The 26757-nt window shown below is 50.1% G+C and overlaps 2 protein-coding genes across 6 annotated transcripts in view; both read right to left on the bottom strand.

Annotated features, from left to right (window-relative positions):
- LOC137416485 (uncharacterized) overlaps positions 1-26757 on the bottom strand; it is a 330130-nt gene that overhangs the window by 233342 nt on the left and 70031 nt on the right. The gene's annotated exons all lie outside the window — the stretch shown is intronic.
- Positions 12276-26757, bottom strand: part of LOC144889649 (tripartite motif-containing protein 14-like) — a 34510-nt gene continuing 20028 nt past the window's right edge. The window contains exon 4 of the mRNA XM_078770679.1: positions 12276-12916. Coding sequence (XP_078626805.1) covers positions 12396-12916 — 521 coding nt within the window. The 3' untranslated portion in view covers positions 12276-12395. The remainder of the gene's footprint in view (positions 12917-26757) is intronic.

Here is a 26757-nt window from a genome sequence, read left to right as displayed (position 1 = left end):
TCACCATTAGGAGATTGGGCCAAAGACGATACAAAGCAGAATATCTCAAAAAGTTGTGAACGGATGATTTTGATGAAATGTAAAATTCCATATTGTGATTTTCTGGTCTACTCTGGGATACAAAACGTAAACTGTTCACCTGGCAGTCCAATCATATTTTATCGATTGCTCAGATTATTTCTAGAAACACGAACATTCTGTCTGAACTTTGTACCTTCCTTCCTTCTCATATTTTATTGTCCCTCTATAATACCTGAATCCTCCCTTACCTGCACTATTGTAACATTGTCTGGGCACGCTCCAGTTACAATCAGCTGCACTCACTCTCAGTTATTCAAATCGCGCTAAAAGGATCTGCATCTTCTCTCACCCACGTGACCAAACTGCACCTCTTATTACCAAACTCACCACATTCACACTTTGTCTCATTCATAAATTACATACAGTGATATTCATGTATAAACAAATTAACAAACTTCTTCCACAAGTTTTTTCATCTTACTTTACAGTTGTCCATGATATCCACTCTCATTTCACGAGAGATCACAACATAACTTATTCCCACCTTTTACCCGCACATCTTACTCCATGAATTCTCTACGTTATTTTGTGCCACGTGTTTGGAATATAATTCATGGAGCAGTGAAGGCCCCAGTCGTCTGTGAGTCGGTTTAACTCTTCCGATAAACAAAGTTTGGTCTTGTATTTTTATTTGTTTCCTTTCTACTCGTTCATTTCTTATTTACTTTTGCAAGTCTCGCCTTATTGTTATTTTTTATTTGTTTACTCTTATTATTGTTAATCATTGTATTTTTCACAATTCTCCCTTCATTTTTTACCATTCGGTATCTTCATCTAATTTATCGTTTGTCATTTATATTGTTAGTCCATCGTCATATCGATACAAGCCTTGGTTTCTGAATAAGCCTCCATATTTGCTTCCCTTATATATTATCTTGATTATATCCTAATTAATTTTTTTAAGTTCCGAAGTATTACTTGTATTATTCCGTATTACTTCTTGTATTTTGATTTGTTTCCTTTCTACACGTTCATTTCTTATTCAATTTTGCAAGTCTCGCCTTGTTGTTATTTCATTCTTTTTTATTTGTTTATTCTTGTTATTGTTAATCATTGTATTTTTTACGATTTTCCCTTCATTTTTTACCATTCGGTATCTTCATCTAATTTATCGTTTATCATTTATACTAGCCGAAACCCGTGGAACATCCACAGAAGGGAGGATGTGGTGTATGGATAGAGTGTACCATTATGGACGGCATAGGGGATTTGCTTGTCCGAGTAAGAGTAAGGAAGAAAGATGAGAAAGAAGCGTGCATATATGAACAACGATCGCCGACACCGGCACAAATGCATGCTCTGGATTGTCCACTCAGTGGACGGCTTGCTTTCGCCTTTGCTTGTCCAATCAGCGGACGGCTTGCTTCGCCTTCGCCCAGCAGACGCCAATACGATGGCGTCGTAAGATGGCGTCGTATCGGCAGTTAATCGGATGCTTTTGGGCCCCAACGTCGGTTAATTCAGATTTTTCGAGTATGTCTGTACGTGATAAACAAAGAGCGTGGCACGTAGATCATAAATCCATTAGTGCCGTGGGCATCGCGTCACTGGGTGCAGCGTAAAAGGGATAACAAAGTCGAGTCCTTACGCTATTATTATATAGACGAGTATGTCTGTACGTGATAAACAAAGAGTGCGGCACGTAGATCGTAAATCCATTAGTGCCGTGGGCATCGCGTCACTGGGTGCGGCGTAAAAGGGATAACAAAGTCGAGTCCTTACGCTATTATTATATAGATTGTTGGTGCATTGTCATATCGATACAAGCCTTGGTTTCCGAACATGCCTCCATATTTGCTTCCCTGATACATTATGTTGATTTTATCCCAATGAGTTTTTTAAATTCCGAAGTATTACTTTTGAGGACGATCTTCAAAATGTGTTTCAGGTTCAAACCTGGACGGCTGGGTTCGAATACCGACCCAGGTATAAACTGCCGTGCAAGTGTTCGCAGGCAGGTGATTCATTAATGTGTTCATCTTCGTTCCACGGATGGTCGTAAAGCCGGACGTCCTCTGTGCTAGCATTAATTGGTGAACGTTAAATATCCGACGGTGTCCTTCATGAAGAGCAGGTAACCCACCTGGAGTGTCATGGATAGATCTTGCCCTGAGGGCACCACCTGTTTGTTCACGGTTTTGTCTCCCGATAGGTACCAGGTAAGTATGATTTGTTCATCACAGGACATGATGCGACACCTTCTCAGGATTCCGTCCACGCGTGAGGACGCGACCTTTAACTTTGTGACGTCACCAATCTTGTTGTTGAATCGTTATTTTATCTCTCGATTGTTACGTCATCACAATAATCTTTTGTATGCGGTTCGTTCGCACAGGTGACATGAAAATACCACCAGGTGTACATCCTGACGTGAACAGATAATTCTCCTCTGGTAAGTTTGTTGTAAATCGGACAGTTTTGTTTAATTTACTATTGTAGGAGCTATGCTCCAACGTAAATCGAAAGAATGGACGCGACAAAAAGCTGGAATTCGTCCGAGTTTCTTTATTGTGTCAAATCAACTCGGGTACTCTGAAAAGCCCATTTATCGGGCAGCAATATGTATACACATTATCCCGGAGCGTTTGCCCGGGAAAGGCGAGAGGGGCGTGCCCGGGCGTCCTGGACGAGGCCTGGCAAGTCGAGAACGGGCATCCCGGACGAGGCCTGGCAAGTCGAGAGCGGGCATGCCCGGGTGTCCTGGGCGAGCCCGGCATGGTGATCGCTCCGCGTCCTCGGTAGGTGCAAGGCGATTGTGTATACCCAGCGGTAGCCGCTACACACGTCCCCCCAGAATCGACTTGCACCGGCAGGGTCAATTTAAGGGGGGTCCTGATGACTCGGCCGAAGCGACCCCTGGGGGTCATGGGGGGTGGGTCTGGTGTGGTGGTGGGCAGTCGAGTGGGGGGCACCGTGGATGGGGGGTGGCCTCGCCGTGGCGGAGGGGCCAACTGTGGCGGTTGGTCGATGTCCACGTGTGCCGGCTTGAGGCGGTCCACCGCAATCTGGTCCGACCTGCCTCCGATGTCGATGACGAACGACTTGTCGTCCCGTCGCAGGATCCGGAAGGGCCCTTCGTACGGCGGCCGGAGAGGCCCCCGATGTGCGTCATGACACACAAAAACGTACTCCACTGTGCGAAGCGCTGGGGGGACGGAGGACTGGGGGTCACCGTGGTGGGAAGTTGGCACGGGGGCAAACCGTCAGGCAGTCTCCTGGAGATCCGAGCGCTGGTGAGCTGCGGATCAGGGACTGGTAGCGTCGGGCACGAATTCGCCCGGGATGCGTAGCACCTGGCCGTAGACAAGCTCAGCGGTGGATGCCCGGAGGTCCTCCTTGGGGGCCGTGCGGAGGCCCAAAAGGAGCCACGGCAGTCGGTCGGCCCAACCGCCGTCCTGAAGGCCGGCCATGAGCGCGGCCTTCATGGAGCGGTGGAATCGCTCGCACAACCCATTGGCTTGGGGGTGGTAGGCCGTAGTATGGTGGAGCTTGACCCCCAGGTTGCGGGCGACCGCACCCCACATCTCGGAGGTGAACTGCTGTCCGCGGTCCGACGAGATGTCCGCCGGTGCACCGAAGCGGGCGAACCAGGTGGCGGTGAAAGCCTGCGCCACGTCGGCGGTGGTGGTGGAGACAAGGGGAACGGCCTCCGGCCACCTGGTGGTCCTGTCCACCATGGTGAACAGGTGTGTGAAACCCCGTGATGGGGGGAGGGGGCCCACCAGGTCCATGTTGACGTGGTCGAAACGTTGTTCGGGCATGGTGAAAGGTGCCAGCGGGGCCTGGGTGTGTCGGTGGACCTTGGCCTGTTGGCAGGCTGTGCAGGTGCTGGTCCAATCGCGGATGTCTCGTCGAAGGCCGTGCCAGACGAATCGTGCAGACACCAGCTTCTGGGAAGCTTTCCGGCCCAGGTGGGAAAGGCCGTGGAGGGAGGCGAAGATGCGGCGTTGCCAGGTAACGGGCACGATGGGGCGAGGCTGGCCTTGGGAGACGTCGCAGAGCAGGACAGTGTCCGCGAAGGGGATGTCGGCCAGGCGGAGGCCCGTGTCCGCCGCCCGGAGGGCTTGCACCGTGGTGTCGGTGGTTTGGTCCGCCGCCATAAGCGCGAAGTCCACGCCGAGGTGGACCGCGTTCGCGCTGGCCCGAGAAAGACAGTCGGCCACGGCGTTGTCTTTGCCGGCGACGTGCCAGATGTCCGTGGTAAACTCCGACACTGCGAAGAGGTGGCGCTGTTGGCGGGCCGACCACGGCTCCGTGACCTTGGCCATTGCGTAAACCAACGACTTGTGGTCGACGAATGCCATGAAGGGTCGGCCCTCCAGGAGGTGGCGGAAATGGCGAACGGCCAGGTGTAGACCGAGAAACTCACGGTCAAACGTGCTATATTTGAGCTCGTTCGGCCGGAGTTGCCGGCTGAAAAAAGCGAGTGGCTGCCAAACCCCGTTCACCCATTGCTCACGTACGACGCCCACCGCGAAGTCGGAGGCATCCGTGGTGAGGGCGATGGGAGCGTTGAGCACCGGGTGAGCGAGCAGTGTTGCGTCGGCGAGGGCCCGCTTTGAGCTTTTAAAGGCCGCGTCCATTGCTGCGGACCAGACGACGTCGTGCTTGGCCGGCTTGCCCCGGAGGACTTCGTAGAGGGACCGCATGAGTTAAGCAGCGCGGGGCACGAAGCGGTGATAGAAATTCACCATTCTCAGGAATTCCTGCAGGGCTTTTATGGAGCGGGGACGCGGAAACGTGGTGATGGCCTCGACCTTGGTTGGCAGCGGCACGGCCCCGTTCTTGGTGATGTGGTGGCCCAAAAAATCAACGGCCATCGTGCCGAAGTGGCATTTGGCCGGGTTGACAATGAGGCCGTGCTCGCTGAGGCATCCGAACAGTGTTCGGAGGTGGAGGAGGTCCTCAGCCCGGGACGTGCTGGCGACGAGGATGTCGTCCAGGTAAACGAAGAGGAACGGCAGGTCACGCAGCACGCCGTCCATCAAGCGCTGGAACACCTGAGCCACGTTCTTGAGGCCAAACGGCATTTGCAGGAATTCGAATAAGCCGAACGGCGTGATGACGGCCGTTTTAGGGACGTCGGCCGCCCTGACAGGTACCTGGTGCTATCCCCGTATTAAATCGATTTTTGAAAAAATGACCCGTCCTGCCAGACGGGTGGAGAAGTCTTGGATGTGCGGGATCGGATACCTGTCGGGGGTGGTGGCATCGTTAAGGTGGCGGTAGTCGCCACATGGGCGCCAGCCGCCCCCTGGTTTTGGGACGATGTGTAGTGGCGAAGCCCACGCGCTATCGGAGCGCCGCACGATGCCGAGGTGTTCCAAAGCGTCGAACTCGGCTTTGGCCACGGCGAGCTTGGCTGGGTCGAGGCGGCAGGCTCTGGCGTAGACCGGCGGGCCCGTGGTTGGTATGTGGTGCTTGATCCCATGTCGTACTGCGACGGCCGAATACGTCGGCCGAGTGAGGGCCGGGAACTCCGTGAGCAGGCGAGCAAACTCGTTCGCCGCCGGGAGGGCGCATGCCAGCTCGGTCGGGGCGGAGCTGCTCAATGTGCATGCCAGGGAGCTGAAGGTCTCGGCGTTGATGAGGCGACGCTGTTGGACGTCCACCAGCAGTCCGTGTGCGCAGAGGAAGTCGGCGCCTAGCAGAGCCATGGGCACGTTTGCGGTTACAAAAGTCCAATTAAAGCATTGGTCGCCGAAGCAGAGGGTGACGTTGCACGGGCCGAAGGTGCAGATGGCCGATCCGTTGGCCGCAACCAAGGAGGGGGCTGCAAACCGCGGACTGCCTGTCCTGATCGGAGGCAGGTATGACGCTCAGTTGCGCGCCGGTGTCACACAGGAAGCACCGTCCGGACGCTTTGTCCGTGATGAAAAGTAAGTTGCCAGTGTGTCCGGCGCTCATGGCTGGTAATGAACGCCAGCCCGGCCGTTTCCCGGCTTGCCGAAGGTGCACGGGGGTCGGCATGTCCGGGCCTTCTGTCCAAACCTGGCATGATAATAACACCACGCCTGGTCAGGTGGAGGCTCCGGTCGTCGTGCTGGAGGTGGTCGGCGTGGCGTAGCAGCCGCCAATTGCGTCGGCGGTACGGTCGTCGACCGTGCCGGGTGTTCGGGCGCCATGGGCATTGCTTCGGACGGCGGTGGGCTCCAGGTCGCTGCTCCAATGCGTTGGCCTGCCGCGGAGATCTTGTCGGCTTCCCTGGCGAGGGCGCGGGGATCCGTGATCGTCGTGCTTGCCAGGGCGAGACGTACCGGGCTAGGCAGCTGACGGAGGAACAGCTCCCGGAACAGGAATGCCGGAGAGTGCTCGCCGAGCAGCGAAAGCATGTCCATTCGCTCGGACGGGCGCGTGTCGCCGAGCTCGGGCAGGTCGAGCAGGCGCCGTGCGCGTTCCGCTGATGAGAGGGCGAAAGCGTCGAGGAGGAGCTTTTTAATCACGTCATATTTGTCAGCGGCTGGCGGGCGCTCGAGGAGGCTCAGGGCGTGGGCCGCGGTGGCTGAGCCGAGTGCTGCTACCACATGGTGGACGCGGGTGTCGTCGGCCGTGATGCCTCGCAGGGCGAACAGGGAGTCCGCCTGGGCGAACCAAACTGCCGCGTGAGCCTCCCAGAAGGTAGGCAGTTTGAGGGCAACTGCCGTGTCCATGTTGGGTCACCAATGTAGGAGCTATGCTCCAACGTAAATCGAAAGAATGGACGCGACAAAAATCTGGAATTCGTCCGAGTTTCTTTATTGTGTCAAATCAACTCGGGTACTCTGAAAAGTCCGTTTATCAGGCAGCAATATATATACACATTATCCCGGAGCGTTTGCCCGGGAAAGGCGAGAGGGGGCGTGCCCGGGTGTCCTGGACGAGGACTGGCAAGTCGAGAGCAGGCATGCCCGGGCATCCTGGGCGAGCCCGGCATGGTGATCGCGCCGCGTCCTCGGTAGGTGCAAGGCGATTGTGTATACCCAGCGGTAGCCGCTACACTATTTTAATTTATTTAAGCGAACAGTTTGTTATCTTGTCGAACAGTTTGTTATCTTGTCGAACAGTTTGTTATCTTGTCGAACAGTTTGTTATCTTGTCGAACAGCTCGTTATCTTGTCGAACAGTTCTTTATCTTGTCGAACAGTTTGTTATCTTGTCGAACAGTTTGTTATCTTGTCGAACAGTTTGTTATCTTGACGAACAGTTTGTTATCTTGTCGAACAGCTTGTTATCTTATCGAAGTTTGTTATCTTGTCCAAGTTTGTTATCTTGTCCAAGTTTGTTATCTTGTCCAAGTTTGTTATCTTGTCGAACAGTTTGTTATCTTGTCGAACAGTTTGTTATCTTGTCGAACAGTAACGTATCATTCTAATACAAGTTTAATGAAACACTGGTGTGAATGTCTAATGTTTGTCCATTTAATATATTTTCAGGTAACCTATTGAGGAGGTGACTTGTTGGATGATGTACGAACGAGGAAACGTCACATCACATGTTAGAAATTACCCCTGAGACGTTACAAAAAGTTACCCTTAAAGGGATCCCAGCACTCTCCTGTGCAGTGGAGAACAGAACTGATGATGTAGCATTTTGTGTGAGAAGAATTGAATGAAGAAGAAGAACAATTTGTTGAGAAGCTACCTGTATGTCATGTCACATGTGGAAATTGTGAAAGAGTAAAATCATCACGTGTCCAACACATGTGACAAAAATGCAGCAACGAACTCTGGGATCATCAGGTGTAGATCCACCTTGGGTCATCTGGTACTAAATCCATAGCCCATAGAAATCAGTGCTTCGTTTGTGTGAAGGAGCGAGATCACACAGGTGAACATCAACGACTACCTGTGAGTACGAAGGATAATCGACAAAATGTGAAATGGGAGCAAGAAAAGGTACTCGGTGATGATGATATGTTACACCGTATCCAGGTATATGGTAACAATTGTGGTGACATGGTTGATAATGAGTTCAGGTACCACAAGTCCTGTGTGTGTACAAATATGACAGTCTCACCTGCAGATGAAACACACCTGTGATCCAGTACATGATGATACTCTGCAGTGGTTCACCTCTTAAAAAGATGGTAACTTATCTGAAGATCCGAACACAATCATCTTTCTGAGTACACTTCACCACAAATACAGGACCTGGTTGTCCGTACCTTGTATAATGAATACCACTCTATACAGGTGCTCCATTCTCAAAAAAGGAATGAAGAATACTACGCACACCGTGGATCAAAGGTCATGATAGTACCACAAAAAGGTAAATCTTCTGTCATTTGTTCATCAGATATGTCAACAGGTTATCTTCTATCAAAGGTAACCTGCCTGAAGAAACGTGCAGAGGAAAGTGGTGACGGATCCACAACCACAGGTGCTCATCCTGAAAAGAACGTTATCTTCCACCATTCTGCTAAATCATTCCGGAATGATGTGAAGGACACCTCTGAGAAACTGAGAAGAAGAATCCAGAAGGTGATCCATCGCTGTTTATTCATCGCTGTGATTCTGCACCTGAATGTGTACCTGTGTCACTCCACAATCACGTGACCTGGATGGTGAATGATGCAACTCCAGAGATGAATGAGTCAGACTTAAAATTGGAACCGAATGAGGGAAATCGGGAAAATGTGCTCAATATGGATCAAGGTTTTTGTGCACCTGTAGCAGGTATCCCCACGAGCATTTCACACCTTAAAACAAACCAGGAGTAAAGAAGGAGTTTAAATATTGAAACCTTTTATCAACATCATCAGGTATCAAATAGCCAGAGATGTATCGCTTCAATGTCACGGACTAGTGAGGAGGACCAGGAACAAGGTGAGCTCTTGATTCCCACAAACCTTAAAGGTGGAAAATTCACTCAAAGTGCCATTGATAACCTGGACTTCCATGAACACACACTGGAAGGTACAACAACGCGTGGCACCGCCCACAATATCTACCAACATTCAGGTAACGATGATGAGGTGTTGAAAGCTTTTACATCAGGACCATGAACCAAAACACCTGGAAGAGCTCCATGGGCAGGAATTCAGCACTTCCAGACTAAGGTGAGTGGTCCAACCTTGAGAGATCGACAGCAAAGTCGTTCCTTGTTCGGCCAGAAACTTGTACAAGAACCAAGAGATACCAAGGTGTCTTGTGTCCATCAAAATGGTCGTCGTTCTAAAAAGGTGTGTGGAAGGTGAAAGAGCTGGCAGGTGGGAACAGCACATTGAGGTATAAACATGCTGCCACACCTGATATCTACTGGACACAGTAAACACGTGGCAGGTATCCCACAATACCTGATGGTGATGAAGAAGCATCCACCACCAGATACAGGTGCAGAATTCCAACAGGTACATTTCATTGTGAGTGAAACCAGCGGTAAGTTCAATGGTGTTTCGACCGACGAGGCTTAAGAACAGAACCCCGTATGGTGTTTCATCATGGATTCTTCTTCTTCTTTTGAATGCGGCACAAGGTGTCGGGGTCGCGTCATTGACAGTGCATGGACCTCTGCAGTTACGGTTTATTTGTTCTGTAATTTGTTCAGGATGCCGGCGATAGCTCACCTGCTCTTCAGGAAGGATACCTTGGGATCTTTAACGTTCACCAACTAATGTCGGGAGACGGGATTCCTGTTTAACGTTCATCCGAGGGACGGTACTCGCATTGATGGATTATCCCACCTGTGAAACACCGGGATGAGCCCCTACCGCATATTGATGGATCATCCTACCTGTGAAACACCGGGATGAGCCCCCTACCACGCATTGATGGATCATCCTACCTGTGAAACACCGGGATGAGCCCCTACCGCACATTGATGGATCATCCTACCTGTGAAACACCGGGATGAGCCCCCTACCACGCATTGATGGATCATCCTACCTGTGAAACACCGGGATGAGCCCCTACCGCACATTGATGGATCATCCTACCTGTGAAACACCATGATGAGCCCCTACCGCACATTGATGGATCATCCTACCTGTGAAACACCGGGATTAGCCCCCTACCACGCATTGATGGATCATCCTACCTGTGAAACACCGGGATGAGCCCCCTACCACGCATTGATGGATCATCCTACCTGTGAAACACCGGGATGAGCCCCTACCGCACATTGATGGATCATCCTACCTGTGAAACACCGGGATGAGCCCCCTACCGTGCATTGATGGATCATCCTACCTGTGACACACCGCGATGAGCCCCCTACCATGCATTGATGGATCATCCTACCTGTGACACACCGGGATGAGCCCCCTACCACGCATTGATGGATCATCCAACCTGTGAAACACCGGGATGAGCCCCATAGCGCACATTGATGGATCATCTTACCTGTGAAACACCATGATGAGCCCCATACCGCCCCATACCGATGAGCCCCATACCGAAATCTCGGCTCTCCGCTCACCTTCACTCTTTCATTCCTCTTTTCTCCCGCCTCTGGAACAAACTCCCTCACTCCCTTCAATCCCACTCCTCCCTTCAGGTCTTTAAAACAGCTGTTCACCACCATCTCTTATCTTCCCCCATCCAAAACCTAGATCTTTTCTACCCCCGCTAATTCACCCCAGATCCACCTTGTTTGAAATTCCAACTTCTTTCCTGGAAGTCCTGGCAGTGTCCATATGTTTTATACCTCTCCCACTGCCCCCTTCCCACGCCCCCCCCCCCAAAGCCCTCACCCTCTCTCAGATCTCTCGATGTCTCCATGTCTCTCGGTCCCTGCTCTCAAATGTTGTGTTTGTGTCCTTCCCCCTCTCTCCCCATCTTGTCTACCGCTCCCTATGTTATGTTTTATGTGTCGGTTTGTCTTTCTGTGTGATTAATGTTCGCTCTTTCACGAGCCTCGATCTTGTATACAAAAAAAAATAAAAAATAAAAAAAAATAAAAAATGATGGATCATCCTACCTGTGAAACACCATGATGAGCCCCATGCCGCACATTGATGGATCAATCTACCTATGAAACGCCATGATGAGCCCCATACCATGCATTGATGGATCATTCTACCTGTGAAACACCATGATGAGCCCCATACCGCACATTGATGTATCATCCCACCTGTGAAACACCAGGATGAGCCCCTACCGTGCATTGATTGATCATCGTACCTGTGAAACACCATGATGAGCCCCTACCACGCATTGATGGATCATTCTACCTGTGAAACACCATGATGAGCCCCATACCGCGCATTGATGGATCATTCTACCTGTGAAACACCATGAGCCCCTAACGTGGATTGATGGATAATCCTACGTGTGAAACACCCTTGTTTTGAATTCCACTGCACATTGTTTTGATATTGTGACGTCACAAAGCACGTTTCGTACATGTTTTATCGCAGGTTTTTCACTCACGATTCAAACGTAATACCTGGGAAGATTCGTCATACAGGTTGTAATATCAACATTCAGTGGCGTCGACGTGTAAAATAAAAAAGAGAAGTGAATTAGTGAATGTGTAACATGAAGGTGTTTACCTGTTCTTTGTTTCAATATCCAGGTATAGCGAGATCTCAGTCCCCACGACCAAGAGTTGTCGGGTCGAGTTTCCCCCAATTGGGGAAATTCGAGGGTGAACCCCAACCTGCCTCACCCGGAGTGCAATGTCGCCCTGAGGGCAGCACCTGTATGATCACGATTTACCTCCCGCGAGGTGAATATTAATTGTTAATCATAGTACATGATGTGACGCCTTCTCTGGAATTTGCATTCACCTGATGATGCTAAATTAACTTGGTGACGTCACTATACCGGTTATTAAATGATTTTATCTCTGTGTTTTGATTGGATGGAAGAGATTTCCATGAAGATTAAGATTAAAACCTCCGTGGGAAACAATGAGAACCTGACGTTTCAGGTGTGAACCCTTCATCGGACCAAAAGATATAGTAACACCCAAAAGGTCACCTGGTCATGTTTCCACGGTGTGATTAAAGTATACCTGCTGAACGTTCTGTTAATTCCATCCAGGGTTCCACATTCTACCTGTGATCTGATCCAAACCCACTCTCACCTTCACTATTAACGGCGGTGGTCCATTCCAGGTAAACACAAAGGGTTTCATCTGCCTGGACGGACTTTCTTCACTCAAACATCCCATTCAAACACACATTTGAAGAAGAAGAATCTGAAATGTATCGTGAGGAGAATGAAGAGTTCGGGTTAAAGTTCATTTCACATTAAATAAGATAAACAATGAACTTAATAAATTATATAAACTTTATTATAATATAAACATTAATCAGTAATCACATCGTCATGAACAGGTAAATGATTTGATTGATTTGACCCAAAATAACCGGATCAGTTTGTGATGAAAGTTTATTTCCCTAAATGTACAAAATGAACGGAATCATCCCAAACCCCAATGGCGGGTTTAACGGGGTCCATGAAGTTCTCCCTGAACACGTGCAGGACCCGCGAGTCCACGAAACACGTCAACTCTCCCGCCTCGCAATCCAAGAAGAACCCAAACCGTTCATGATCCCCCGGGATGGACAGGGAGGTACATTGTTCGTTGTGATGTGCGGAGAAATCGTTATTACATTTAAATAAACACCAAGACTCGGGATTCCCTCCCAAAAAGCTCTTTCCCCCTGTTCTCCCCATGGAGTTTAAACAGATCCCGATTCCCCACGAACTACTCGACCTCACATCGACCTCCCAGTAATGACGACCTGAGGAGAAACAATCACGGGAAACAACTTGTGGATGAACATCAAACCGATCAGGATGTTCCGGGTACTGATTCTCGGTCCCGGTTCGAGTCGCCGTCCTGAGATCTCCGGAGATCTTGATCCGTCGATGTGCAGAGTTTGGGTCCAGACTCGGGCTCCGTCCATCTGCGGACACCACACGGGGTCGCGGACATTGTTAGACAAACGGACAAATACAAACACATTAATCTCTTTTTCACAAAAAAACTTTTATTACAACAATTGTTTTTATTTATTTATGCACATTGCCGATGTTACCCTCTCCCCCCCTCCCCCATGCCCCCACGTGATGCTGTGGACATATTAACGATGTTACCCTCTCCCCCCCTCCCCCATGCCCCACGTGATGCTGTGGACACATTAACGATGTTACCCTCTCCCCCCCCCCCCTCCCCCATGCCCCCACGTGATGCTGTGGGCACATTAACGATGTTACCCTCTCCTCCCCCCTCCCCCATGCCCCCACGTAATGCTGTGGACACATTAACGATGTTACCCTCTCCTTCCCCCTCCCCCATGCCCCCACGTGATGCTGTGGACACATTAACGATGTTACCCTCTCCCGCCCCCTCCCCCATGTGATGCTGTGGGCACATTAACGATGTTACCCTCTCCCCCCCTCCCCCATGCCCCCACGTGATGCTGTGGACACATTAACGATGTTACCCTCTCCCCCCCCCCTCCCCCATGCCCCCACGTGATGCTGTGGACACATTAACGATGTTACCCTCTCCCCCCCCCCCCCCCCCTTCCCCATGCCCCCACGTGATGCTGTGGACACATTGCCGATGTTACCCTCTCCCCTTCATGAAGGTGTGTTTGCACCCTGAGTCTGGAGTTTGTAACTTATAAGATGTCGCCGTGGATAAGGAACAATGGCGGACAGACAACGGTGTTTATATGTATCGATGTATCTGTTTATGTGGAAGTGACGCGTCGTATAATGAAAGCAGATCGGACAAAAAGGGGGAAAATAAAATAGCACAACAAAGGCGAGGAGCAGGGGGGGGTGAGGGGTGCGGGGGGGGAGGGAGAGGGGCTGCTTCGTTCGTTGATATACGTACTTTTTATCTCACCTGGAACAAAGTTCAGGTGAGCTTTTGCGATGGCGCGTCGTCCGCCCGGAAACACTTGCAACTTATTCTGTGAAACCGCTGATGAGATTTTGACCAAATTTGGCACAAATTGTATTCGTTGTGTTCTGTCTGAAGTTTGTTCAGGGCAATAAAAAAAGTCGGGGCCTCAGGGGGTCAAAGTGGAGCCACGTTTGACCCCAAAATAGCAATTTGCTTTTCCCCTCTGAAAATACAAACACTATTTCGATGAAACTTCCCCACAACCTTCACCACACGTGATGTACAAATGTTTGTTCAAGGCATTACAAAAAGAGGTATGTGTGAGTGGACCCCAAAATAGGTATGTTTTTGTTTGTTTGAAGTCTATTGATTATGTCAGTATGATTCTACCTGCTGCCCTGTCTTCTGGCAACCATTGTAATTGGTTTAAAATACCTTTAGTCAGTGCAGTATACTGGTTATTCTACCAGGTGAGCGCCAGGTGTGTTGCCCATATTTTTACTCTTTAACTGAAGGATCTAAATGAAATAGACTCAATCTGAGGAGGAAGCAGGGGTGTTCCATCCATTACCAAGCTGCTTGGAGAGCGCTCGCCAAGCAGCTCAAGCACTCAAGCAAGCTTTATTGTACACAAACCGACCTGTTCTGACGCAGGGAATACTTGAGTTGAGTGGACAAAATGGGGGGAATTAAGACCCCAAGCTAAGTGTTCTGAACGCAGGCTGACCAAAGATAAGCCTGTTAGTGTAAATTATCTTAAACACACAAACACGCAGTTTTCATTCATGTAATCCAGAGGAGGTGGAGAAGTATGTATGCAAAGTTTGGGGGTGGTACGTTTCATGGTTTTGGAGTTATGCAGGAGACGGCCGGCCACACACACACACACACACACACACACACACACACACACACACACACACACACACACACACACACACACACACACACACACACACACACACACACACACACACACACACACACACACACACACACACACACACCTTTTTATTATTATAGATATATGATCCACAATGTTTGTTGATGTAAGATGTTTATGTGAGAGATTGGGAAATATCTTACAAATTCCTTCAGGATTGTAAATTTTATCTGTGATGAACGAGCAATTTATACCGGATTATGTTACAGAACGAACCAGGATTTGTCAAGAAAGATCTTGTTCTAATTACATCGTTGGTGAGAGGGGAGGACGAGAGAAAGAGGGGAAAGGGGTAGTGGGGAAAAGAGAGAGGGGGGATGGGGTAGTGGGGAAAAGAGAGAGGGGGGATGGGGGTAGTGGGGAAGAGAGAGAGGGGGGATGGGGTAGTGGGGAAGAGAGAGAGGGGGGATGGGGTAGTGGGGAAGAGAAAGAGGGGGGTGGGGTAGTGTGGGAGAGAGAGAGGGGATGGGATAGTGGGGAAGGGAGAGAGGGGGGATGGGGTAGTGGGGAAGAGAGAGAGGTGGGGATGGGGTTGTGGGAAAGAGAGAGAGAGGGGATGGGGAAGTGGGGGAGAGAGAGGGGGGATGGGGGTAGTGGGGAAGAGAGAGAGGGGGGATGGGGTAGTGGGGAAGAGAGAGAGAGGGGGGGTGGGGTAGTGGGGAAGAGAGAGAGGGGGGATGGGATAGTGGGGAAGAGAGAGAGAGGATGGGATAGTGGGGAAGAGAGAGAGAGAGAGGGGGGATGGGATAGTGGGGAAGCGAGAGAGAGAGGGAGGATGGGGTTGTGGGAAAGAAAGAGAGGAGGATGGGCTAGTGGGGAAGAGAGAGGTGGAGAGAGGGGGAGGGAGAGGGGGATGCAGTAGAGGGGAAGAGAGAAAGGAGGATGTGGTAGTGGGAAAGAGAGAGAGGGGGTGGGGTAGTGGGAAAGCGAGAGAGGGGGATAGGGTAGTGGGGAGGAGAGAGGTGGAGAGAGGGGGAGAGAGAGGGGGATGCGGTAGAGGGGAAGTGAGAAAGGAGGATGGGGTAGTGGGAAAGAGAGAGAGGGGTTGGGGTCGTGGGAAAGAGAGAGAGGGGGATGGGGTAGTGGGGAAGAGAGAGGTGGAGAGAGGGGGAGAAAGAGGGGGATGCAGTAGAGGGGAAGAGAGAAAGGAGGATGTGGTAGTGGGAAAGAGAGAGAGGGGTGGGGTAGTGGGAAAGAGAGAGAGGGGGTGGGGTAGTGGGAAAGAGAGAGAGGGGGATAGGGTAGTGGGGAGGAGAGAGGTGGAGAGAGGGGGAGAGAGAGGGGGATGCGGTAGAGGGGAAGTGAGAAAGGAGGATGGGGTAGTGGGAAAGAGAGAGAGGGGGGGTGGGGTAGTGGGGAAGAGAGAGAGGGGGGATGGGATAGTGGGGAAGCGAGAGAGAGGATGGGATAGTGGGGAAGAGAGAGAGAGAGGGGGGATGGGATAGTGGGGAAGAGAGAGAGAGAGGGGGGATGGGATAGTGGGGAAGAGAGAGCGAGAGGGAGGCTGGGGTTGTGGGAAAGAGAGAGAGGAGGATGGGCTAGTGGGGAAGAGAGAGGTGGAGAGAGGGGGAGAGAGAGGGGGATGCAGTAGAGGGGAAGAGAGAAAGGAGGATGTGGTAGTGGGAAAGAGAGAGAGGGGGTGGGGTAGTGGGAAAGAGAGAGAGGGGGATAGGGTAGTGGGGAGGAGAGAGGTGGAGAGAGGGGGAGAGAGAGGGGGATGCGGTAGAGGGGAAGTGAGAAAGGAGTTGCCAGTGTGTCCGGCGCTCATGGCTGGTAATGAACGCCAGCCCGGCCGTTTCCCGGCTTGCCGAAGGTGCACGGGGGTCGGCATGTCCGGGCCTTCTGTCCAAACCTGGCATGATAATAACACCACGCCTGGTCAGGTGGAGGCTCCGGTCGTCGTGCTGGAGGTGGTCGGCGTGGCGTAGCAGCCGCCAATTGCGTCGGCGGTACGGTCGTCGACCGTGCCGGGTGTTCGGGCGCCATGGGCATTGCTTCGGACGGCGGTGGGCTCCAGGTCGCTGCTCCAATGCGTTGGCCTGCCGCGGAGATCTTGTCGGCTTCCCTGGCGAGGGCGCGGGGATCCGTGATCGTCGTGCTTGCCAGGGCGAGACGTACCGGGCTAGGCAGCTGACGGAGGAACAGCTCCCGGAACAGGAATGCCGGAGAGTGCTCGCCGAGCAGCGAAAGCATGTCCATTCGCTCGGACGGGCGCGTGTCGCCGAGCTCGGGCAGGTCGAGCAGGCGCCGTGCGCGTTCCGCTGATGAGAGGGCGAAAGCGTCGAGGAGGAGCTTTTTAATCACGTCATATTTGTCAGCGGCTGGCGGGCGCTCGAGGAGGCTCAGGGCGTGGGCCGCGGTGGCTGAGCCGAGTGCTGCTACCACATGGTGGACGCGGGTGTCGTCGGCCGTGATGCCTCGCAGGGCGAACAGGGAGTCCGCCTGGGCGAACCAAACTGCCGCGTGAGCCTCCCAGAAGGTAGGCAGTTTGAGGGCAACTGCCGTGTCCATGTTGGGTCACCAATGTAGGAGCTATGCTCCAACGTAAATCGAAAGAATGGACGCGACAAAAATCTGGAATTCGTCCGAGTTTCTTTATTGTGTCAAATCAACTCGGGTACTCTGAAAAGTCCGTTTATCAGGCAGCAATATATATACACATTATCCCGGAGCGTTTGCCCGGGAAAGGCGAGAGGGGGCGTGCCCGGGTGTCCTGGACGAGGACTGGCAAGTCGAGAGCAGGCATGCCCGGGCATCCTGGGCGAGCCCGGCATGGTGATCGCGCCGCGTCCTCGGTAGGTGCAAGGCGATTGTGTATACCCAGCGGTAGCCGCTACACTATTTTAATTTATTTAAGCGAACAGTTTGTTATCTTGTCGAACAGTTTGTTATCTTGTCGAACAGTTTGTTATCTTGTCGAACAGTTTGTTATCTTGTCGAACAGCTCGTTATCTTGTCGAACAGTTCTTTATCTTGTCGAACAGTTTGTTATCTTGTCGAACAGTTTGTTATCTTGTCGAACAGTTTGTTATCTTGACGAACAGTTTGTTATCTTGTCGAACAGCTTGTTATCTTATCGAAGTTTGTTATCTTGTCCAAGTTTGTTATCTTGTCCAAGTTTGTTATCTTGTCCAAGTTTGTTATCTTGTCGAACAGTTTGTTATCTTGTCGAACAGTTTGTTATCTTGTCGAACAGTAACGTATCATTCTAATACAAGTTTAATGAAACACTGGTGTGAATGTCTAATGTTTGTCCATTTAATATATTTTCAGGTAACCTATTGAGGAGGTGACTTGTTGGATGATGTACGAACGAGGAAACGTCACATCACATGTTAGAAATTACCCCTGAGACGTTACAAAAAGTTACCCTTAAAGGGATCCCAGCACTCTCCTGTGCAGTGGAGAACAGAACTGATGATGTAGCATTTTGTGTGAGAAGAATTGAATGAAGAAGAAGAACAATTTGTTGAGAAGCTACCTGTATGTCATGTCACATGTGGAAATTGTGAAAGAGTAAAATCATCACGTGTCCAACACATGTGACAAAAATGCAGCAACGAACTCTGGGATCATCAGGTGTAGATCCACCTTGGGTCATCTGGTACTAAATCCATAGCCCATAGAAATCAGTGCTTCGTTTGTGTGAAGGAGCGAGATCACACAGGTGAACATCAACGACTACCTGTGAGTACGAAGGATAATCGACAAAATGTGAAATGGGAGCAAGAAAAGGTACTCGGTGATGATGATATGTTACACCGTATCCAGGTATATGGTAACAATTGTGGTGACATGGTTGATAATGAGTTCAGGTACCACAAGTCCTGTGTGTGTACAAATATGACAGTCTCACCTGCAGATGAAACACACCTGTGATCCAGTACATGATGATACTCTGCAGTGGTTCACCTCTTAAAAAGATGGTAACTTATCTGAAGATCCGAACACAATCATCTTTCTGAGTACACTTCACCACAAATACAGGACCTGGTTGTCCGTACCTTGTATAATGAATACCACTCTATACAGGTGCTCCATTCTCAAAAAAGGAATGAAGAATACTACGCACACCGTGGATCAAAGGTCATGATAGTACCACAAAAAGGTAAATCTTCTGTCATTTGTTCATCAGATATGTCAACAGGTTATCTTCTATCAAAGGTAACCTGCCTGAAGAAACGTGCAGAGGAAAGTGGTGACGGATCCACAACCACAGGTGCTCATCCTGAAAAGAACGTTATCTTCCACCATTCTGCTAAATCATTCCGGAATGATGTGAAGGACACCTCTGAGAAACTGAGAAGAAGAATCCAGAAGGTGATCCATCGCTGTTTATTCATCGCTGTGATTCTGCACCTGAATGTGTACCTGTGTCACTCCACAATCACGTGACCTGGATGGTGAATGATGCAACTCCAGAGATGAATGAGTCAGACTTAAAATTGGAACCGAATGAGGGAAATCGGGAAAATGTGCTCAATATGGATCAAGGTTTTTGTGCACCTGTAGCAGGTATCCCCACGAGCATTTCACACCTTAAAACAAACCAGGAGTAAAGAAGGAGTTTAAATATTGAAACCTTTTATCAACATCATCAGGTATCAAATAGCCAGAGATGTATCGCTTCAATGTCACGGACTAGTGAGGAGGACCAGGAACAAGGTGAGCTCTTGATTCCCACAAACCTTAAAGGTGGAAAATTCACTCAAAGTGCCATTGATAACCTGGACTTCCATGAACACACACTGGAAGGTACAACAACGCGTGGCACCGCCCACAATATCTACCAACATTCAGGTAACGATGATGAGGTGTTGAAAGCTTTTACATCAGGACCATGAACCAAAACACCTGGAAGAGCTCCATGGGCAGGAATTCAGCACTTCCAGACTAAGGTGAGTGGTCCAACCTTGAGAGATCGACAGCAAAGTCGTTCCTTGTTCGGCCAGAAACTTGTACAAGAACCAAGAGATACCAAGGTGTCTTGTGTCCATCAAAATGGTCGTCGTTCTAAAAAGGTGTGTGGAAGGTGAAAGAGCTGGCAGGTGGGAACAGCACATTGAGGTATAAACATGCTGCCACACCTGATATCTACTGGACACAGTAAACACGTGGCAGGTATCCCACAATACCTGATGGTGATGAAGAAGCATCCACCACCAGATACAGGTGCAGAATTCCAACAGGTACATTTCATTGTGAGTGAAACCAGCGGTAAGTTCAATGGTGTTTCGACCGACGAGGCTTAAGAACAGAACCCCGTATGGTGTTTCATCATGGATTCTTCTTCTTCTTTTGAATGCGGCACAAGGTGTCGGGGTCGCGTCATTGACAGTGCATGGACCTCTGCAGTTACGGTTTATTTGTTCTGTAATTTGTTCAGGATGCCGGCGATAGCTCACCTGCTCTTCAGGAAGGATACCTTGGGATCTTTAACGTTCACCAACTAATGTCGGGAGACGGGATTCCTGTTTAACGTTCATCCGAGGGACGGTACTCGCATTGATGGATTATCCCACCTGTGAAACACCGGGATGAGCCCCTACCGCATATTGATGGATCATCCTACCTGTGAAACACCGGGATGAGCCCCCTACCACGCATTGATGGATCATCCTACCTGTGAAACACCGGGATGAGCCCCTACCGCACATTGATGGATCATCCTACCTGTGAAACACCGGGATGAGCCCCCTACCACGCATTGATGGATCATCCTACCTGTGAAACACCGGGATGAGCCCCTACCGCACATTGATGGATCATCCTACCTGTGAAACACCATGATGAGCCCCTACCGCACATTGATGGATCATCCTACCTGTGAAACACCGGGATTAGCCCCCTACCACGCATTGATGGATCATCCTACCTGTGAAACACCGGGATGAGCCCCCTACCACGCATTGATGGATCATCCTACCTGTGAAACACCGGGATGAGCCCCTACCGCACATTGATGGATCATCCTACCTGTGAAACACCGGGATGAGCCCCCTACCGTGCATTGATGGATCATCCTACCTGTGACACACCGCGATGAGCCCCCTACCATGCATTGATGGATCATCCTACCTGTGACACACCGGGATGAGCCCCCTACCACGCATTGATGGATCATCCAACCTGTGAAACACCGGGATGAGCCCCATAGCGCACATTGATGGATCATCTTACCTGTGAAACACCATGATGAGCCCCATACCGCCCCATACCGATGAGCCCCATACCGAAATCTCGGCTCTCCGCTCACCTTCACTCTTTCATTCCTCTTTTCTCCCGCCTCTGGAACAAACTCCCTCACTCCCTTCAATCCCACTCCTCCCTTCAGGTCTTTAAAACAGCTGTTCACCACCATCTCTTATCTTCCCCCATCCAAAACCTAGATCTTTTCTACCCCCGCTAATTCACCCCAGATCCACCTTGTTTGAAATTCCAACTTCTTTCCTGGAAGTCCTGGCAGTGTCCATATGTTTTATACCTCTCCCACTGCCCCCTTCCCACGCCCCCCCCCCCAAAGCCCTCACCCTCTCTCAGATCTCTCGATGTCTCCATGTCTCTCGGTCCCTGCTCTCAAATGTTGTGTTTGTGTCCTTCCCCCTCTCTCCCCATCTTGTCTACCGCTCCCTATGTTATGTTTTATGTGTCGGTTTGTCTTTCTGTGTGATTAATGTTCGCTCTTTCACGAGCCTCGATCTTGTATACAAAAAAAAATAAAAAATAAAAAAAAATAAAAAATGATGGATCATCCTACCTGTGAAACACCATGATGAGCCCCATGCCGCACATTGATGGATCAATCTACCTATGAAACGCCATGATGAGCCCCATACCATGCATTGATGGATCATTCTACCTGTGAAACACCATGATGAGCCCCATACCGCACATTGATGTATCATCCCACCTGTGAAACACCAGGATGAGCCCCTACCGTGCATTGATTGATCATCGTACCTGTGAAACACCATGATGAGCCCCTACCACGCATTGATGGATCATTCTACCTGTGAAACACCATGATGAGCCCCATACCGCGCATTGATGGATCATTCTACCTGTGAAACACCATGAGCCCCTAACGTGGATTGATGGATAATCCTACGTGTGAAACACCCTTGTTTTGAATTCCACTGCACATTGTTTTGATATTGTGACGTCACAAAGCACGTTTCGTACATGTTTTATCGCAGGTTTTTCACTCACGATTCAAACGTAATACCTGGGAAGATTCGTCATACAGGTTGTAATATCAACATTCAGTGGCGTCGACGTGTAAAATAAAAAAGAGAAGTGAATTAGTGAATGTGTAACATGAAGGTGTTTACCTGTTCTTTGTTTCAATATCCAGGTATAGCGAGATCTCAGTCCCCACGACCAAGAGTTGTCGGGTCGAGTTTCCCCCAATTGGGGAAATTCGAGGGTGAACCCCAACCTGCCTCACCCGGAGTGCAATGTCGCCCTGAGGGCAGCACCTGTATGATCACGATTTACCTCCCGCGAGGTGAATATTAATTGTTAATCATAGTACATGATGTGACGCCTTCTCTGGAATTTGCATTCACCTGATGATGCTAAATTAACTTGGTGACGTCACTATACCGGTTATTAAATGATTTTATCTCTGTGTTTTGATTGGATGGAAGAGATTTCCATGAAGATTAAGATTAAAACCTCCGTGGGAAACAATGAGAACCTGACGTTTCAGGTGTGAACCCTTCATCGGACCAAAAGATATAGTAACACCCAAAAGGTCACCTGGTCATGTTTCCACGGTGTGATTAAAGTATACCTGCTGAACGTTCTGTTAATTCCATCCAGGGTTCCACATTCTACCTGTGATCTGATCCAAACCCACTCTCACCTTCACTATTAACGGCGGTGGTCCATTCCAGGTAAACACAAAGGGTTTCATCTGCCTGGACGGACTTTCTTCACTCAAACATCCCATTCAAACACACATTTGAAGAAGAAGAATCTGAAATGTATCGTGAGGAGAATGAAGAGTTCGGGTTAAAGTTCATTTCACATTAAATAAGATAAACAATGAACTTAATAAATTATATAAACTTTATTATAATATAAACATTAATCAGTAATCACATCGTCATGAACAGGTAAATGATTTGATTGATTTGACCCAAAATAACCGGATCAGTTTGTGATGAAAGTTTATTTCCCTAAATGTACAAAATGAACGGAATCATCCCAAACCCCAATGGCGGGTTTAACGGGGTCCATGAAGTTCTCCCTGAACACGTGCAGGACCCGCGAGTCCACGAAACACGTCAACTCTCCCGCCTCGCAATCCAAGAAGAACCCAAACCGTTCATGATCCCCCGGGATGGACAGGGAGGTACATTTCGTTGTGATGTGCGGAGAAATCGTTATTACATTTAAATAAACACCAAGACTCGGGATTCCCTCCCAAAAAGCTCTTTCCCCCTGTTCTCCCCATGGAGTTTAAACAGATCCCGATTCCCCACGAACTACTCGACCTCACATCGACCTCCCAGTAATGACGACCTGAGGAGAAACAATCACGGGAAACAACTTGTGGATGAACATCAAACCGATCAGGATGTTCCAGGTGCTGATTCTCGGTCCCGGTTCGAGTCGCCGTCCTGAGATCTCCGGAGATCTTGATCCGTCGATGTGCAGAGTTTGGGTCCAGACTCGGGCTCCGTCCATCTGCGGACACCACACGGGGTCGCGGACATTGTTAGACAAACGGACAAATACAAACACATTAATCTCTTTTTCACAAAAAAACTTTTATTACAACAATTGTTTTTATTTATTTATGCACATTGCCGATGTTACCCTCTCCCCCCCTCCCCCATTGCCCCCACGTGATGCTGTGGACATATTAACGATGTTACCCTCTCCCCCCCTCCCCCATGCCCCACGTGATGCTGTGGACACATTAACGATGTTACCCTCTCCCCCCCCCCCCCCTCCCCCATGCCCCCACGTGATGCTGTGGGCACATTAACGATGTTACCCTCTCCTCCCCCCTCCCCCATGCCCCCACGTAATGCTGTGGACACATTAACGATGTTACCCTCTCCTTCCCCCTCCCCCATGCCCCCACGTGATGCTGTGGACACATTAACGATGTTACCCTCTCCCGCCCCCTCCCCCATGTGATGCTGTGGGCACATTAACGATGTTACCCTCTCCCCCCCTCCCCCATGCCCCCACGTGATGCTGTGGACACATTAACGATGTTACCCTCTCCCCCCCCCCTCCCCCATGCCCCCACGTGATGCTGTGGACACATTAACGATGTTACCCTCTCCCCCCCCCCCCCTTCCCCATGCCCCCACGTGATGCTGTGGACACATTGCCGATGTTACCCTCTCCCCTTCATGAAGGTGTGTTTGCACCCTGAGTCTGGAGTTTGTAACTTATAAGATGTCGCCGTGGATAAGGAACAATGGCGGACAGACAACGGTGTTTATATGTATCGATGTATCTGTTTATGTGGAAGTGACGCGTCGTATAATGAAAGCAGATCGGACAAAAAGGGGGAAAATAAAATAGCACAACAAAGGCGAGGAGCAGGGGGGGGTGAGGGGTGCGGGGGGGAGGGAGAGGGGCTGCTTCGTTCGTTGATATACGTACTTTTTATCTCACCTGGAACAAAGTTCAGGTGAGCTTTTGCGATGGCGCGTCGTCCGCCCGGAAACACTTGCAACTTATTCTGTGAAACCGCTGATGAGATTTTGACCAAATTTGGCACAAATTGTATTCGTTGTGTTTCTGTCTGAAGTTTGTTCAGGGCAATAAAAAAAGTCGGGGCCTCAGGGGGTCAAAGTGGAGCCACGTTTGACCCCAAAATAGCAATTTGCTTTTCCCCTCTGAAAATACAAACACTATTTCGATGAAACTTCCCCACAACCTTCACCACACGTGATGTACAAATGTTTGTTCAAGGCATTACAAAAAGAGGTATGTGTGAGTGGACCCCAAAATAGGTATGTTTTTGTTTGTTTGAAGTCTATTGATTATGTCAGTATGATTCTACCTGCTGCCCTGTCTTCTGGCAACCATTGTAATTGGTTTAAAATACCTTTAGTCAGTGCAGTATACTGGTTATTCTACCAGGTGAGCGCCAGGTGTGTTGCCCATATTTTTACTCTTTAACTGAAGGATCTAAATGAAATAGACTCAATCTGAGGAGGAAGCAGGGGTGTTCCATCCATTACCAAGCTGCTTGGAGAGCGCTCGCCAAGCAGCTCAAGCACTCAAGCAAGCTTTATTGTACACAAACCGACCTGTTCTGACGCAGGGAATACTTGAGTTGAGTGGACAAAATGGGGGGAATTAAGACCCCAAGCTAAGTGTTCTGAACGCAGGCTGACCAAAGATAAGCCTGTTAGTGTAAATTATCTTAAACACACAAACACGCAGTTTTCATTCATGTAATCCAGAGGAGGTGGAGAAGTATGTATGCAAAGTTTGGGGGTGGTACGTTTCATGGTTTTGGAGTTATGCAGGAGACGGCCGGCCACACACACACACACACACACACACACACACACACACACACACACACACACACACACACACACACACACACACACACACACACACACACACACACACACACACACACACACACACACACACACACACACACACACACACCTTTTTATTATTATAGATATATGATCACAATGTTTGTTGATGTAAGATGTTTATGTGAGAGATTGGGAAATATCTTACAAATTCCTTCAGGATTGTAAATTTTATCTGTGATTGAACGAGCAATTTATACCGGATTATGTTACAGAACGAACCAGGATTTGTCAAGAAAGATCTTGTTCTAATTACATCGTTGGTGAGAGGGGAGGACGAGAGAAAGAGGGGAAAGGGGTAGTGGGGAAAAGAGAGAGGGGGGGATGGGGTAGTGGGGAAAAGAGAGAGGGGGGATGGGGGTAGTGGGGAAGAGAGAGAGGGGGGATGGGGTAGTGGGGAAGAGAGAGAGGGGGGATGGGGTAGTGGGGAAGAGAAAGAGGGGGGTGGGGTAGTGTGGGAGAGAGAGAGGGGATGGGATAGTGGGGAAGGGAGAGAGGGGGGATGGGGTAGTGGGGAAGAGAGAGAGGTGGGGATGGGGTTGTGGGAAAGAGAGAGAGAGGGGATGGGGAAGTGGGGGAGAGAGAGGGGGGATGGGGGTAAGTGGGGAAGAGAGAGAGGGGGGATGGGGTAGTGGGGAAGAGAGAGAGAGGGGGGGGGGTGGGGTAGTGGGGAAGAGAGAGAGGGGGGATGGGATAGTGGGGAAGAGAGAGAGAGGATGGGATAGTGGGGAAGAGAGAGAGAGAGAGGGGGGATGGGATAGTGGGGAAGCGAGAGAGAGAGGGAGGATGGGGTTGTGGGAAAGAAAGAGAGGAGGATGGGCTAGTGGGGAAGAGAGAGGTGGAGAGAGGGGGAGGGAGAGGGGGGATGCAGTAGAGGGGAAGAGAGAAAGGAGGATGTGGTAGTGGGAAAGAGAGAGAGGGGGTGGGGTAGTGGGAAAGCGAGAGAGGGGGATAGGGGTAGTGGGGAGGAGAGAGGTGGAGAGAGGGGGAGAGAGAGGGGGATGCGGTAGAGGGGAAGTGAGAAAGGAGGATGGGGTAGTGGGAAGAGAGAGAGGGGTTGGGGTCGTGGGAAAGAGAGAGAGGGGGATGGGGTAGTGGGGAAGAGAGAGGTGGAGAGAGGGGGAGAAAGAGGGGGATGCAGTAGAGGGGAAGAGAGAAAGGAGGATGTGGTAGTGGAAAGAGAGAGAGGGGTGGGGTAGTGGAAAGAGAGAGAGGGGGTGGGGTAGTGGGAAAGAGAGAGAGGGGGATAGGGTAGTGGGGAGGAGAGAGGTGGAGAGAGGGGGAGAGAGAGGGGATGCGGTAGAGGGGAAGTGAGAAAGGAGGATGGGGTAGTGGGAAAGAGAGAGAGGGGGGGTGGGGTAG

Source organism: Myxine glutinosa, chromosome 1 (genome assembly GCF_964187855.1).
Source record: "Myxine glutinosa chromosome 1, kmMyxGlut1.1, whole genome shotgun sequence".
Lineage (NCBI taxonomy): Eukaryota > Metazoa > Chordata > Myxini > Myxiniformes > Myxinidae > Myxine > Myxine glutinosa.
Note: the sequence above shows the minus strand (reverse complement) of the source record. Positions and strands in the feature narration are given on the sequence as shown.